General features: G+C 41.4%; 1 protein-coding gene across 1 annotated transcript in view; it reads left to right on the top strand.

Moving 5' to 3' along the window:
* The window catches only part of LOC115165111 (sodium-dependent phosphate transporter 2), a 70,250-nt gene that overhangs the window by 33,958 nt on the left and 20,042 nt on the right, over nt 1-16,250 (top strand). The window contains exon 7 of the mRNA XM_029718146.1: nt 14,342-14,584. Coding sequence (XP_029574006.1) covers nt 14,342-14,584 — 243 coding nt within the window. The remainder of the gene's footprint in view (nt 1-14,341; nt 14,585-16,250) is intronic.

The following is a 16,250-nucleotide window of genomic DNA, read 5'->3' as shown; positions in this document are numbered from 1 at the left end:
TTCTCTGCAGATCCTCTCAAGCTCTTTCAGGTTGGATTGGGAGTGTTCCTGCACAGCTATTTTCAGGTCTCTCCACAGATGTTCAATCGGGCTCTGGCTGGGCCACTCAAGGACATTTAGAAACTTGTCCTGAAGCCACTCCTGCGTTGTTTTGGCTGTGTGCTTAGCGTTGTTGTCCTGTTGGAAGGTGAACCTTCACCCAAATCTGAGGTCCTGAGCACTCTGGAGCAGGTTTTCATCAAGGATCTCTCTGTATTTTGCTCCGTTCATCTTTCCCTCGAACCTGACTAGTCTCCCAGTCCCTTCCGCTGAAAAACATCCCCACAGCATGATGTTGCCACCACCATGCTTCACCATAGGGAAGGTTTACTCCAGACGTGACACTTTGCATTCAGGCCAAAGAGTTAAATCTTGGTTTCACCAGACCAAAGAATCTTGTTTCTCATGGTCTGAGAGTCTTCAGGTGTCTTTTGGCAAACTCCAAGTGGGCTGTCATGTGCCTTTTAATGAAGTGTGGCTTCCGTCTGGCCACTCTACAATAAAGACCTGATTGGTGGAGTGCTGCAGAGATGGTTGTCCTTCTCGAAGGTTCTAAAAACCTGTTTTCGCTTCGTCATTATGGGGTAGTGTGTGTAGATTGATGAGGAAAATTAATCAATTTTAGAATAAGGCTGTAACGTAACAAACTGTGGAAAGAGTCAAGAGGTCTGAATACTTTCCAAATGCACCGTATATAAAGTTTGCTTTGTGTTCAGATTAGGTAGGTATGCATTTGGTTGGTATGTTCAGAAGGGTAAAGTAAGCTTCCAGTTTGAAATATGTAATCCTTGGTAAGCTCCATGAACTCTGAGCGTAATACCAGTAGGTATCATTGGACTATGTAGTAGTGGGGTCTCTCTGTTTGACTGTATTCTTCCACTTTGCGCTTACTGAACTCGGCCGTGGCCTGAGAGGACTCTCTGGGTTAGAGGGTATCACTGAACACGACCGTGGCCTGAGAGGACTCTCTGGGTTAGAGGGTATCACTGAACTCGGCCGTGGCCTGAGAGAACTCTCTGGGTTAGAGGGTATCACTGAACTCGGCCGTGGCCTGAGAGGACTCTCTGGGTTAGAGGGTATCACTGAACACGACCGTGGCCTGAGAGAACTCTCTGGGTTAGAGGGTATCACTGAACTCGGCCGTGGCCTGAGAGGACTCTCTGGGTTAGAGGGTATCACTGAACACGACCGTGGCCTGAGAGAACTCTCTGGGTTAGAGGGTATCACTGAACACGACCGTGGCCTGAGAGAACTCTCTGGGTTAGAGGGTATCACTGAACACGACCGTGGCCTGAGAGAACTCTCTGGGTTAGAGGGTATCACTGAACACGACCGTGGCCTGAGAGAACTCTCTGGGTTAGAGGGTATCACTGAACACGACCGTGGCCTGAGAGAACTCTCTGGGTTAGAGGGTATCACTGAACACGACCGTGGCCTGAGAGAACTCTCTGGGTTAGAGGGTATCACTGAACACGACCGTGGCCTGAGAGAACTCTCTGGGTTAGTGGGTATCACTGAACACGACCGTGGCCTGAGAGAACTCTCTGGGTTAGAGGGTATCACTGAACACGACCGTGGCCTGAGAGAACTATCTGGGTTAGAGGGTATCACTGAACACGACCGTGGCCTGAGAGAACTCTCTGGGTTAGAGGGTATCACTGAACACGACCGTGGCCTGAGAGAACTCTCTGGGTTAGAGGGTATCACTGAACACGACCGTGGCCTGAGAGAACTCTCTGGGTTAGAGGGTATCACTGAACACGACCGTGGCCTGAGAGAACTCTCTGGGTTAGAGGGTTAGAGGGTATCACTGAACACGACCGTGGCCTGAGAGAACTCTCTGGGTTAGAGGGTATCACTGAACACGACCGTGGCCTGAGAGAACTCTCTGGGTTAGAGGGTATCACTGAACACGACCGTGGCCTGAGAGAACTCTCTGGGTTAGAGGGTATCACTGAACACGACCGTGGCCTGAGAGAACTCTCTGGAGTTCAGTTGACAGTGGTAGTTCTAAATCTAGACATTCAGTAACATAGCATTGTTTAAATATTCCCCATGAAATGTTAATGAGGTACAAACATGGCTGTTATAGAATGTTGTAGTGTCATGTTAATGAGGTACTAACATGGCTGTTATAGAATGTTGTAGTGTTAATGAGGTACTAACATGCTGTTATAGAATGTTGTAGTGTCATGTTAATGGGGTTCTAACATGGCTGTTATAGAATGTTGTAGTGTTAATGAGGTACTAACATGGCTGTTATAGAATGTTGTAGTGTTAATGGGGTTCTAACATGGCTGTTATAGAATGTTGTAGTGTCATGTTAATGGGGTTCTAACATGGCTGTTATAGAATGTTGTAGTGTCATGTTAATGGGGTTCTAACATGGCTGTTATAGAATGTTGTAGTGTCATGTTAATGAGGTTCTAACATGGCTGTTATAGAATGTTGTAGTGTTAATGAGGTACTAACATGCTGTTATAGAATGTTGTAGTGTTAATGAGGTACTAACATGGCTGTTATAGAATGTTGTAGTGTTAATGGGGTTCTAACATGGCTGGTATAGAATGTTGTAGTGTCATGTTAATGGTGTTCTAACATGGCTGTTATAGAATGTTGTAGTGTCATGTTAATGGGGTTCTAACATGGCTGTTATAGAATGTTGTAGTGTCATGTTAATGGGGTTCTAACATGGCTTTTGTAGAATGTTGTAGTGTTAATGAGGTTCTAACATGGCTGTTATAGAATGTTGTAGTGTCATGTTAATGGGGTTCTAACATGGCTGTTGTAGAATGTTGTAGTGTCATGTTAATGGGGTTCTAACATGGCTGTTATAGAATGTTGTAGTGTCATGTTAATGGGGTTCTAACATGGCTGTTATAGAATGTTGTAGTGTCATGTTAATGGGGTTCTAACATGGCTGTTGTAGAATGTTGTAGTGTCATGTTAATGGGGTTCTAACATGGCTGTTGTAGAATGTTGTAGTGTCATGATAATGGGGTTCTAACATGGCTGTTATAGAATGTTGTAGTGTCATGTTAATGGGGTTCTAGCATGGCTGTTATAGAATGTTGTAGTGTCATGTTAAAGGAGTTCTAACATGGCTGTTATAGAATGTTGTAGTGTTAATGGGGTTCTAACATGGCTGTTATAGAATGTTGCAGTGTCATGTTAATGGGGTTCTAACATGGCTGTTATAGAATGTTGTAGTGTCATGTTAATGGGATTATAACATGGCTGTTATAGAATGTTGTAGTCTTTTGTTTATGGGGTTCTAACATGGCTGCTATAGAATGTTGTAGTGTCATGTTAATGGGGTTCTAACATGGCTGTTATAGAATGTTGTAGTGTCATGTTAATGGGGTTCTAACATGGCTGTTATATAATGTTGTAGTGTCATGTTAATGAGGTTCTAACATGGCTGTTATAGAATGTTGTAGTCCCATGTCAATGGGGTTCTAACATGGCTGTTATAGAATGTTGTAGTGTCATGTTAATGGGGTTCTAACATGGCTGTTATAGAATGTTGTAGTGTTAATGGGGTTCTAACATGGCTGTTATAGAATGTTGTAGTGTCATGTTAATGAGGTTCTAACATGGCTGTTATAGAATGTTGTAGTGTTAATGGGGTTCTAACATGGCTGTTATAGAATGTTGTAGTGTCATGTTAATGGGGTTCTAACATGGCTGTTATAGAATGTTGTAGTGTCATGTTAATGAGCTCTAACATGGCTGTTATAGAATGTTGTCGTGTCATGTTAATGGGGTTCTAACATGGCTGTTATAGAATGTTGTAGTGTCATGTTAATGGGGTTCTAACATGGCTGTTATAGAATGTTGTAGTGTCATGTTAATGGGGTTCTAACATGGCTGTTATAGAATGTTGTAGTGTCATGTTAATGGGGTTCTAACATGGCTGTTATAGAATGTTGTAGTGTCATGTTAATGAGGTTCTAACATGGCTGTTATAGAATGTTTTAGTGTTAATGGGGTTCTAACATGGCTGTTATAGAATGTTGTAGTGTCATGTTAATGGGGTTCTAACATGGCTGTTATAGAATGTTGTAGTGTCATGTTAATGAGCTCTAACATGGCTGTTATAGAATGTTGTAGTGTCATGTTAATGGGGTTCTAACATGGCTGCTATAGAATGTTGTAGTGTTAATGGTGTTCTAAAATGGCTGTTATAGAATGTTGTAGTGTCATGTTAATGGGGTTCTAACATGGCTGTTATAGAATGTTGTAGTGTCATGATAATGGGGTTCTAACATGGCTGTTATAGAATGTTGTGGTGTCATGTTAATGGGGTTCTAACATGGCTGTTATAGAATGTTGTAGTGTCATGTTAATGGGGTTCTAACATGGCTGTTATAGAATGTTGTAGTGTCATGCTAATGGGGTTCTAACATGGCTGTTATAGAATGTTGTAGTGTCATTTTAATGGGGTTCTAACATGGCTGTTATAGAATGTTGTAGTGTTAATGAGGTACTAACATGGCTGTTATAGAATGTTGTAGTGTCATGTTAATGAGCTCTAACATGGCTGTTCTAGAATATTGTAGTGTCTTGTTAATGGGGTTCTAACATGGCTGTTGTAGAATGTTGTAGTGTTAATGGAGTTCTAACATGGCTGTTATAGAATGTTGTAGTGTCATGTTAATGGGGTTCTAACATGGCTGTTATAGAATGTTGTAGTGTTAATGGGGTTCTAACATGGCTGTTGTAGAATGTTGTAGTGTCATGTTAATCAGGTTCTAACATGGCTGTTATAGAATGTTGTAGTGTCATGTTAATGGGGTTCTAACATGGCTGTTATAGAATGTTGTAGTGTCATGTTAATGGGGTTCTAACATGGCTGTTGTAGAATGTTGTAGTGACGTGTTAATGGGGTTCTAACATGGCTGCTATAGAATGTTGTAGTGTTAATGGTGTTTTAACATGGCTGTTATAGAATGTTGTAGTGTCATGTTAATGGGGTTCTAACATGGCTGTTATAGAATGTTGTAGTGTCATGTTAATGAGGTTCTAACATGGCTGTTATAGAATGTTGTAGTGTTAATGGGGTTCTAACATGGCTGTTATAGAATGTTGTAGTGTCATGTTAATGGGGTTCTAACATGGCTGTTATGGAATGTTGTAGTGTCATGTTAATGGGGTTCTATCATTGCTGTTATAGAATGTTGTAGTGTCATGTTAATGGGGTTCTAACATGGCTGTTATAGAATGTTGTAGTGTCATGTTAATGGGGTTCTAACATGGCTGTTATAGAATGTTGTAGTGTCATGTTAATGGGGTTCTAACATGGCTGTTATAGAATGTTGTAGTGTCATGTTAATGGGGTTCTAACATGACTGTTATAGAATGTTGTAGTGTCATGTTAATGGGGTTCTAACATGGCTGTTATAGAATGTTGTAGTGTTAATGGGGTTTTAACATGGCTGTTGTAGAATGTTGTAGTGTCATGTTAATGGGGTTCTAACATGGCTGTTATAGAATGTTGTAGTGTTAATGGGGTTCTAACATGGCTGTTATAGAATGTTGTAGTGTCATGTTAATGGGGTTCTAACATGGCTGTTATAGAATGTTGTAGTGTCATGTTAATGGGGTTCTAACATGGCTGTTATAGAATGTTGTAGTGTCATGTTAATGGGGCTCTAACATGGCTGTTATAGAATGTTGTAGTGTCATGTTAATGGGGTTCTAACATGGCTGTTATAGAATGTTGTAGTGTCATGTTAATGGGGTTCTAACATGGCTGTTATAGAATGTTGTAGTGTTAATGCATGTTAATGCAGGAACTTCAATGTTTCGACTCTAAACACATGACTCTGGTATGCAGGTGTAATTAAGACCTAATGTGAGGGTTGCTGTTCTCCTGCAGATGTCAAGGTCAAACACACACACACACACACACACACACACTGCTGCTGTGAGAGTCAAACTGTTTCCGATTGAGGGAACGAGTGGGGTTGCTAAGCACCTTCTAAATGTTAGGATTAGGTTTCTCTCTCCCAGGACCAGCTGACGGCTACATAATATTACTCTAACAGGATAGTAGGGGAGAGGTCCCTCTGCTCTGTCCACAAGCACAACAAAACAAGATCAACACAACACACAGACAGATGCTGTGTCAAACACAACACACTTCCATCCGCAAACTGGATGTGTGTGTGTTTATACTGTGTGTGAATTATTACCTTTCCGCTCGTCTCTAATAATGTACTCGCTATGACTGTGATATGTGTTTGTCCCATCTAGCTATCTTAAGATGGCTAACTCTGATATGTGTTTGTCCCATCTAGCTATCTTAAGATGGCTAACTGTGATATATGTTTGTCCCATATAGCTATCTTAAGATGGCTAACTGTGATATGTGTTTGTCCCATCTAGCTATCTTAAGATGGCTAACTGTGATATGTGTTTGTCCCATCTAGCTATCTTAAGATGGCTAACTGTGATATGTGTTTGCCCCATCTAGCTATCTTAAGATGGCTAACTGTGATATGTGTTTGTCCCATCTAGCTATCTTAAGATGGCTAACTGTGATATATGTTTGTCCCATCTAGCTATCTTAAGATGGCTAACTGTGATATATGTTTGTCCCATCTAGCTATCTTAAGATGGCTAACTGTGATATATGTTTGTCCCATCTAGCTATCTTAAGATGGCTAACTGTGATATATGTTTGTCCCATCTAGCTATCTTAAGATGGCTAACTGTGATATATGTTTGTCCCATATAGCTATCTTAAGATGGCTAACTGTGATATATGTTTGTCCCATCTAGCTATCTTAAGATGGCTAACTGTGATATATGTTTGTCCCATCTAGCTATCTTAAGATGGCTAACTGTGATATATGTTTGTCCCATCTAGCTATCTTAAGATGGCTAACTGTGATATATGTTTGTCCCATATAGCTATCTTAAGATGGCTAACTGTGATATATGTTTGTCCCATCTAGCTATCTTAAGATGGCTAACTGTGATATATGGTTGTCTCAGCTAAATGGTTACTTGCATAGTAGCAATATCAATATAAAGAAAAAAACAACAAGTGTCAATGTCAGTAGGGAAATAAGAAAATGATATACAGTGTGTAGAAGAACAATATCAATAACCATATCAGTGATTCTGGTGGTAGACGAGGTAGTTAAAAGCATACCATCAGGGGTAAAGTGGCTGAGCAGCAGGATAAATAATAATAGTAGCAGTAACTTATAGTGTGTGTGTTAGGAGAGAGTTATGTGAACAGAGGCACTGCAGACAGTGTTGATGACTGGGAACTCTTCCCCCAGTGATGAACTGGTCCGTCCGTACCACACATGAACAAGGGAATCTATATTCGGAGAGCCTGTTTCTGTCCAGGCCTTGACTTTAGTGCAGGGGATGTGATGTCCATAGCCTCTTTGTGGCAAAACTCCTTGATCTTCTCAAAAAGATCAGTTTGTCTAGCTGTGTCCAGTCCAGACGGTGCTTGTACAGGCAGACCATCTATTGGGGGAAGGATGTCTATCCAGTCCAGGCGGTACTTGTACAGGCAGACCATCTATGGGAGGAAAGATGTCAGCTTTGGGCAGCGGCTGAAACCTGGTCCCAACGCTCCTTGGCGACAACAACACCAGGCTTCAGAGCATCAAAGCTGTAAAACAGGAAATAAAAATAAAAAATTCAGAAGACATTACAACCTTGCGTAACATCAATTCACCTCCCAAGTTTAGATAAGAAGAATAACCTCATACAATGAAATGAAAATGATATTCACCTGAAGTGCTGGTACTGCTTGATCTGTGTCAGCGGCCTGAAGAACGGAGTCAGGTGTTGTTGCCAGCCATAGCTTTCCACCAGCACCGTACCATCCTCCAGTCCAACCAGCTGTGGGATGTTGACCCCTGTCACAGTGCTGTCCTTCACAACTGTCAGGTCCTGACCAGTATAGGGGTTATTGGTTATGGTAGTTTGGTCAGGACGTGGCAGAGGGTATTTGTTTTATATGGATCGGGGGGTTATGTGTATGTAGAGGGGTATTGTATTTATGTGTTCCGGGGTTTTTGGTGTATGTTCTTGTTTTGGGTTTCTAGGTTTTCTATGTTGTGTATTTCTTTGTTGGCCTGGTATGGCTCTCAATCAGGAACAGCTGTACATCGTTGTTCCTGATTGGGAGTCATACTTAGGGAGCTTGTTTTCACCTGTCTTTGTGGGTAGTTGTATTTGCACTGCTGTTATTATAGCCTGTAAAACTGTAGGTCTTTGTTTTCGTGTTCACGTTAATAAAATAACGATGAGCACGCAACCCGCTGCGCCTTGGTCCCCTTCTCTCTTCAACGACGTCCGTGACAACAACACCAGCAATCTCGGACAAAAAGTGTTCACTCTGGTCTTTTCTGAAGTGCTGCTTGATGAGGCCGAAGCACCAGTCAGGGGCAAACTTGGTGTGGCCTGTGGCTCAGGAAGTGAAGGTCCAGATTATGGTGGAGCTTGTGCATGGTCCGCCAGGCACAATACCAGAGAACAAACTTGTTCCTGTTTTGGTCACTGTAGTTATCACAGTTCAGGTCCACACGTGTCTCCCCAACTCTGTAGTTGGTGGGAAAATGGTGCATGTAGTTGATGACTGCGCTGCTGCCTTTGTTGGATGACAAGCCTTCATCATTCAAGTTGTTGACTTGTTATGGTATTCCTTCACAGCAGACACCAAACAAGACACACTTGCGAGGAGTTAAAAAGTAGATGGGACCTGGCTGCATAGGGTCAGAAGGATAGTGCACCTGCAAACAACAAAATAACATTAAGATAAATTGTCTCACCCCTGTCAGTCTCTTTACAGCTCAGTGAACGGCATTTGCCTGCTTCCCATATACAGAGTACCAGTCAAAAGTTTGGACACACCTACTTTTTCTTTATTTTTACTATTTTCTACATTGTAGAATAATAGTGAAGATGTCAAAACTATGAAATAACACATATGGAATCATATAGTAATCAAAAAATTGTTAAACAAATCTAAATATATTTTATATTTCATATTCTTCAAAGTAGTCACCCTTTCCCTTGATGACAGCTTTGTACACTGTTGGCATTCTCTCAACCAGCTTCACCTGGAATACTTTTCCAATAGTCTTGAAGGAGTTCCCACATATGCTGAGCACTTGTTGACTGCTTTTCCTTCACTCTGCGGTCCAACTCATCCAAAACCATCTCATATGGGTCGAGGTTGGGTGATTGTGGAGGCCAGGTCATCTGATGCAGCACTCCATCACTCTCCTTCTTGGTCAAATAGCCCTTACACAGCCTGAATGTGTGTTGGGTCATTGTCCTGTTGAAAAACAAATCATAGTCCCACTAAGTGCAAAACAGATGGGATGGTGTATCGCTGCAGAATGCTGTGGTAGCCATGCTGGTTAAGTGTGCATCACACCTCCTCCATGCTTCATGGTGGGAACCACACATGCAGAGATAATCCATTCACCTACTCTGCATCTCACAAAGACACAGCAGTTGGAACCAAAAATCTCAAATTTGGACTCATCAGACCAAAGGACAGATTTCCACTGGTCTAATGTCCATTGCTCATGTTTCTTGGCCCAAGCAAGTCTCTTCTTCTTATTGGTGTCCTTTAGTAGTGGTTTCTTTGCTGCAATTCAGCCATGAAGGCCTGATTCACGCAGTCTCCTCTGAACAGTTGATGTTGAGATGTGTCTGTTACTTGAACTCTGTGAAGCATTTTTTTGGGCTGCAATTTCTGAGGCTGGTAACTCTAATGGACGTATGCTCTGCAGCAGAGGTAACTCTGGGTCATCCTTTCTTGTGGCAGTCCTCACGAGAGCCAGTTTCATCATAACACTTGATGGTTTTTGGGACTGCACTTGAAGAAACTTTCAAAGTTTTTGAAATTTTCCATAGTTACTGACATTTATGTCTTAAAGTAATGGTGGTCTGTCATTTATTTTTGCTTATTTGAGCTGTTCTTGCCATAATATGGACTTCGCCTTATTTGGTAAAATACCATCTTCTGTATACCCCCCCTACCTTGTCACAACACAACTGATTAGCTCAAACGCATTAAGGAGGAAAGACATTTCACAAATTAACTTATAATAAGGCACATCTGTTAATTGAAATGCATTCCAGGTTACCTCATGAAGCTGGTTGAGAGAATGCCAAGAGTGTGCAAAGCTGTAGTCAAGGTAAAGGGTGGCTACTTTTTTTATTTGTTTAACACTTTTTTGGTTACTACATGATTCCATTTCTGTTATTTCATAGTTTTGATGTCTTCACGATTATTCAACAATGTAGAAAATAGTACAAATAATGAAAAACCCTTGAATGAGTAGGTGTTCTAAAACTTTTGACTGGTACTATATATATATATACATGTCCTTAATCAGTATGAAGGAGGAAATGTTACTTACTTGTTGAGCAAAATCCAAGCTGTAATGCATCCTGATGTCTTTTCTTGCTGGTTCAGTAGGGCCCCCAGAGACAACTGAAGGTCTTGACAGGTGGTCTTGCAGTCAGCAACCATCTTCTGCGAGACAGACCGCTCACTCTGAACAAGCAGGAGATGCTGCTCTTGCTTCTTCAGCTTGGCTGACTTAACAGCTTCTGGCAGATTGGCAGATCTGAAGACCTGATATTTGGTCCTGTGGCACTGTCAGCACAGGTCTGTCCTGGGCTTAGTGCTTGAGATGTGGGGCAGCAATTTTCTCCACAAATTCCTGAAGGATGACAGACCGACTACACGTACCTCTGGAAAATACAGAAATAATGTGAGATCAATATAAGTAGTGCAAATCAGTTTGGAGATCAATTAAATAATCATAACGTGTTGTTTATGCTTTACATACAGTAGCAAGTGTTGTCTTCGATTCCTTGTAGGGACGCCACACCCCTGCTTTTATTACATGAGATGGCAGCAGCTTTCCACCAAAGTGTTTGTGTCCTTGGTGGCATCCTGGTAATACTATTGCATTATCCTCTGTGTAGTTGTTGATGAAGTTCACCACTCGCTTAGGCCAAGTCCTTATGCTTCAGGTGTAACCTGTGCTTGCTTGGGCCAGCTCTCTTTATGATGGGAGGTATTAGACCATTCTCCTTGTATGACTGGTGGACGAGAGTCAGCCGTGTTCTACTGATGCTGAAAGACAAATTCCAGATACAAATATTTTGGCATTATTACACAATTATTATACAGTAGATAGCCATACTCAGCGTCAGAGACACCTGGCCAACTTGATGGATCATGTAATCATCTGGCGAAGTGGAGTCCTTTGTTTAGACATGTAGCTTAACAATGAACTATAATCCCAATCCATAGAGAAAAAAAACTGTAACATCTTATTTTTCACCGAGACGTGGCTGAACGACGAGACAGATAATATAGAGCTGGCTGGGTTGTCCATGCATCGGCAGGACAGAGCAGCTACGTCTTGTAAGACGAGGGGCAGGGGTGTGCGTCTATTTGTCAATAACTGCTGGTGCTCAATGTCTGATATTAAAGACGTCTCGAGGTATTGCTCGCCTGAGGTAGAATATCTAATGATAAGCTGTAGACCACACTATCTACCAAGAGAGTTCTCATCTATATTATTCATAAACGTCTATTTATCACCACAAACCGATGCTGGCAACGAAGACCGCACTCATCGAGCTGTATAAGGCAATAAACAAACAAGAAAATGCTCATCCAGAAGCGGTGCTCCTAGTGTCCGGGGACTTTAATGCAGGGAAATTTGAATCCGTTTTACCTCATTTCTACCAGCATGCCACGTGCAACCAGAGGGGAAAAAACTCTGGACCACCTTTACTCCACACACAGAGACACATACAAAGCTCTCCATCGCCCTCCATTTGGCAAATCTGACCATAATTCTATCCTCCTGCTTACAAGCAAAAACTAAAGCAGGAAGTACCAGTGACTCGGTCAATAGGGAAGTGGTCAGATGACACGGATGCTACGCTACAGGACTGTTTTGCTAGCACAGACTGGAATATGTTCCGGGATTCATCCAATGGCATTGAGGAGTATACCACCTCAGTCACCGGCTCCATCAATAAGAGTATCGATGACGTTGTACCCACAGTGACCTTACCGCCATATCCCAACCAGAAACCATGGATTGCAGGCAACATCCGCATCGAGCTAAAGGCTAGAGCTGCCGCTTTCAAGGAGCGGGACACTAATCTGGACGCTTATAAGAAATCCCGCTATGCCCTCAGACAAACCATCAAACAGGCAAAGCGTCAATACAGGACTAAGATTGAATCCTGCTACACCGGCTCTGACGCTCGTCGGATGTGACAGGACTTGAAAAAATCTATTACAAAGAGAAAACCAACCGCGAGCCTACCAGACGAGCTAAATGTCTTTCATGCTCGCTTTGAGGCAAGCAACACTGAAGCATACATGAGAGCACCAGCTGTTCCGGACAACTGTGTGATCACGCTCTCCGTAGCCATTTTTTTTTTACCCTTCTCCCCAATTGGTAGTTAGTCTTGTTCCTTCGCTGCAACCTCCGTACGGACTCGGGAGAGGCGAAGGTCGAAAGCCGTGCGTCCTCCGAAACACGACCCCTCCAAGCTGCACTGCTTCTTGACACAATGCTCGCTTAACCCAGAAGCACCAATGTGTCGGAGGAAACACCGTACACTTGGCGAACGTGTCAGCGTGAATTGCGCCCGGCCCGCCAAAGGAGTCGCTAGAGCGCGATGGGACAAGGACAACCCGGCCGGCCAAACCCTCCCCTAACCCAGACGACACTGAGCCATTTGTGCACCGCCTCATGGGCCTCCCGGTCGTGGCTGGCTGTGACACAGCCTGGAATCGAACCACTCAGGAGACCTTCACTTTAGTTTATTTACTAAATATTTTCTTAACCAACAATGCAGTTCAAGATATAGAGTTAAGTAAGCATTTCACGGTAAGGTCTACACCTGTTGTATTCAACAGGTGTTGAAAAACAACTTTCTGACAAAATCAGAAACGTATAATATCTGAAACTGAATTTTGACCCTTACCCGTATTCATGGATAAACGCTTTACGGCAGACTGCAACCCCTTTTTATTAAATAAAACGTCCTGTGTCGTTTCCATTTTGTTTGTACAGCTTATTTGGCCCGTTGTGCCAAGTCACTCTGGTTCATTCCTTTGCAATGGAATAGGTCAGTGTGAAAGTCTGAAAGTAGTCCATCACAACTTTTTCCCATTGACCTTTTGTCGATAGCGCCTGATAATTTCAGGGCAGCAATATTATTGAGAGCAGTAGCAACACATTTGTAGTTCTCCATGGCTAACGTTATACGTTTCGCATAGAAAGGATTACACATAACGAGCAGCTCATTTTATAGACAGAAGATGCTACACGGCAGACCAATCCAAAACTCATCTCTCGGGCATGTCCAGCCCATTCATTATCTCAGCCAATCATGGCTAGCGGGAAGGTTCCTGACTTTTTCTGTGGCTAAACCAACTAGGCTTGTAATTTTAACAACTTTATTCGTATTTACAAGTTTGTTATTAATGCACATGAATGTTAAAATGTTCAAGAAGGCATTTCTGCCAACAAAAAAAAGCATTTTGATAAAATAAAGTAGTAGTATTAGTAGTATTATTATTAATAGTAGCATCACTAATATCATTGAGTATTATTAATAGTAGTATCAATAGTATTATTAATAGCAGTATTAGTATTATTAATAGTATTAGTATTTATTGGTATTATTAATAGTAGTATTATTCATATCATTATTTGTATTAATAATAGTATTATTTATTATTGCTGATAGTATTATTTATAATTATTAACAGTATTATTTATTATTATTAACAGTATTATTAGTATGTTATTATTAATAGTAATATTATTGTTAATAGTATTATTTATTAATATTATTATTATTGATAGTATTATTTATTATTATTGTTAAGTATTATTATTGTTAATAGTATAATTTATTAATATTATTATTATTGATAGTATTATTTAGTATTATTGTTAAGTATTATTATTGTTAAGTATTATTATTATTGTTGTTGTTAATAGTATAATTTACATTTACATTTACATCATTTAGCAGATGCTCTTATCCAGCGCGACTTACAAATTGGATTTATTATTGTTAGTAGCATTATTTATTATTATTGTTAATAGTATTATTTATTATTATTGTTAATAGAATTATCTATGATTTATTGTATTATTTCTATTATAAAGGAGCCTTGTCGCGGTTCTTTAATGAGTCGCGACAGTATGTGTGTACAGTGTGTATGTGTGTGTAAAACTGTTTTCACTGTCCCCCCGGTCAGGTCGAATAAAGAAGGAGCGAGCTGCCCTGTCCAGGATCTCAGACGAGTCCTTAGAACAAATCCCTGAGGAGGAAGAGGAGGAGCTTCCCGTGTTCAAGGAGCTACCGGGCGCCAAGGGGACAGACGACGCCGTGCTGCCGTTAACGGGTGGTACCGGAGGAGAGTCACGGAGAGGAGAGTCCACCGGAGAGCTCAACAGCCTGGCCAACGGAGGCACTGTCCTGCCCAAAGGACGTGTCTATGGTCAGTCCCATGATAAATGGTCATCTACAGGTAACTGCCAGAGTAAAGGAAACACCAACATAAAGGGTCTTAATAGGGTGTTGGGCCACCACGAGCTGCCAGAACAGCTTTAATGTGCCTTGGCATAGATTCTTCGAATTTCTGGAACTCTATTGGACGGATGCGACACCGTTCTTCCATGAGCCATTCCGTAATTTGGTGTTTTGTTTATGGTAGTGGAAAAACTGTCTCAGCCCCAGAATCTCCCATAAGTGTTCAGTTGGGTTGAGATCTGGTGAATGAGAGACACGCACACCCTTTAAACCCCCTATGCTCATTTAAGACCCCTCTTTTCAAAGTCACTGAGATCTCTTTTTCTAGCCATGATAGCCAAAATAATCGGCTAATTTGTATCCCTCATTTACTGAAGTGTTTCCTTTATTCTGGCAGTTACATGTACACCTGTTACTTCAATGTTTTATATGCCCATATATGGTTATATATGTATCCACACATAATTACATACATGTAGATACAGTGGGGTTTGAAATTATTGACACCCTTGATAAAAACGAGTAAAAATTTACTATATAAAATAAATAATTCAAATATTGACATACTTTTGGTCATGTAGTGTATGTGGACACCTGCTCGTCGAACATCTCATTCCAAAATCATTGGCGTTAATATGGAGTTGGTCCCCCTTTTTGCTGCTATAACAGCCTCCACTCTTCTGGGAAGGCTTTCCACTAGATGTTGGAGCATTGCTGCGGGGACTTGCTTCCATTCAGCCACAAGAGCATTAGTGAGGTCGGGTACTGATGTTGGGCGATTAGGCCTGGCTCGCAGTCGGTGTTCCAATTCATCCCAAAGGTGTTCAATGGGGTTGAGGTCAGGGCTCTGTGCAGGGCTGTGCAGGCCACTATGCGTTTGTACTTGCCTTTAACCGAAGCCAAAGTGTCAAATCATTACAGCTCTGAAGTTCACAACCAATGTTATTCAATTTAAAATGGTGGCTAGATATTTCAACTCTGTATGGCATACATGAATTTCTCACTGAAGATGTTTAAGGCTGCTTTGAGCCACAACTCATTCTAGCTATGTTAACAGTCTAATCACATCACATTATTGTGTTGGCGAGACGGTATGGCATCGAGAATCCTCATCACCAAGTGAAGAATCTTGTAGTGGTTGTTGTTTAATGTGAAAGGCTCAGCTATATATAGGATTTTGAAAGTCGTGTAGTGTCCACCCTCTGGGAAAGGAGATTAGCTAGCTACTCTACCTTCACAACCAAGAGGATACATAGAGGAACAGCTTAGGTAAGTGTCCTTTTTCGTCTTGTAATTTCACATTTAGAAGGTGCATTGAAACAATTGCCTAGCATGATTATATAATTTCTTAGCACAACCAACTAGCTAGCTAGCAAGCTATATAAATGATGAACTGAAATGATCTGCTCTTGAGGGTATCACTATGGTAGCTAGCTATGGCTATTCTCAAGAACTCAAAAGTGCATTCAAGTGGCTTGGAAATACAATGGCATTGCAAAAGGAGGAACATAATTAGAAAGAGAACCTTTTGTCGCCATTTTGATGTAGCCAACTTGACATTAGATGCAGTACAACGTTAGCTAGCTAGCTAAGATTGAGGGGAGACCACCAAATTTTAGCTAGGTAACGTTAAT

Source organism: Salmo trutta, chromosome 27 (assembly GCF_901001165.1).
Source record: "Salmo trutta chromosome 27, fSalTru1.1, whole genome shotgun sequence".
NCBI lineage: Eukaryota > Metazoa > Chordata > Actinopteri > Salmoniformes > Salmonidae > Salmo > Salmo trutta.
This window is presented reverse-complemented; position numbering and strand designations above follow the sequence as displayed.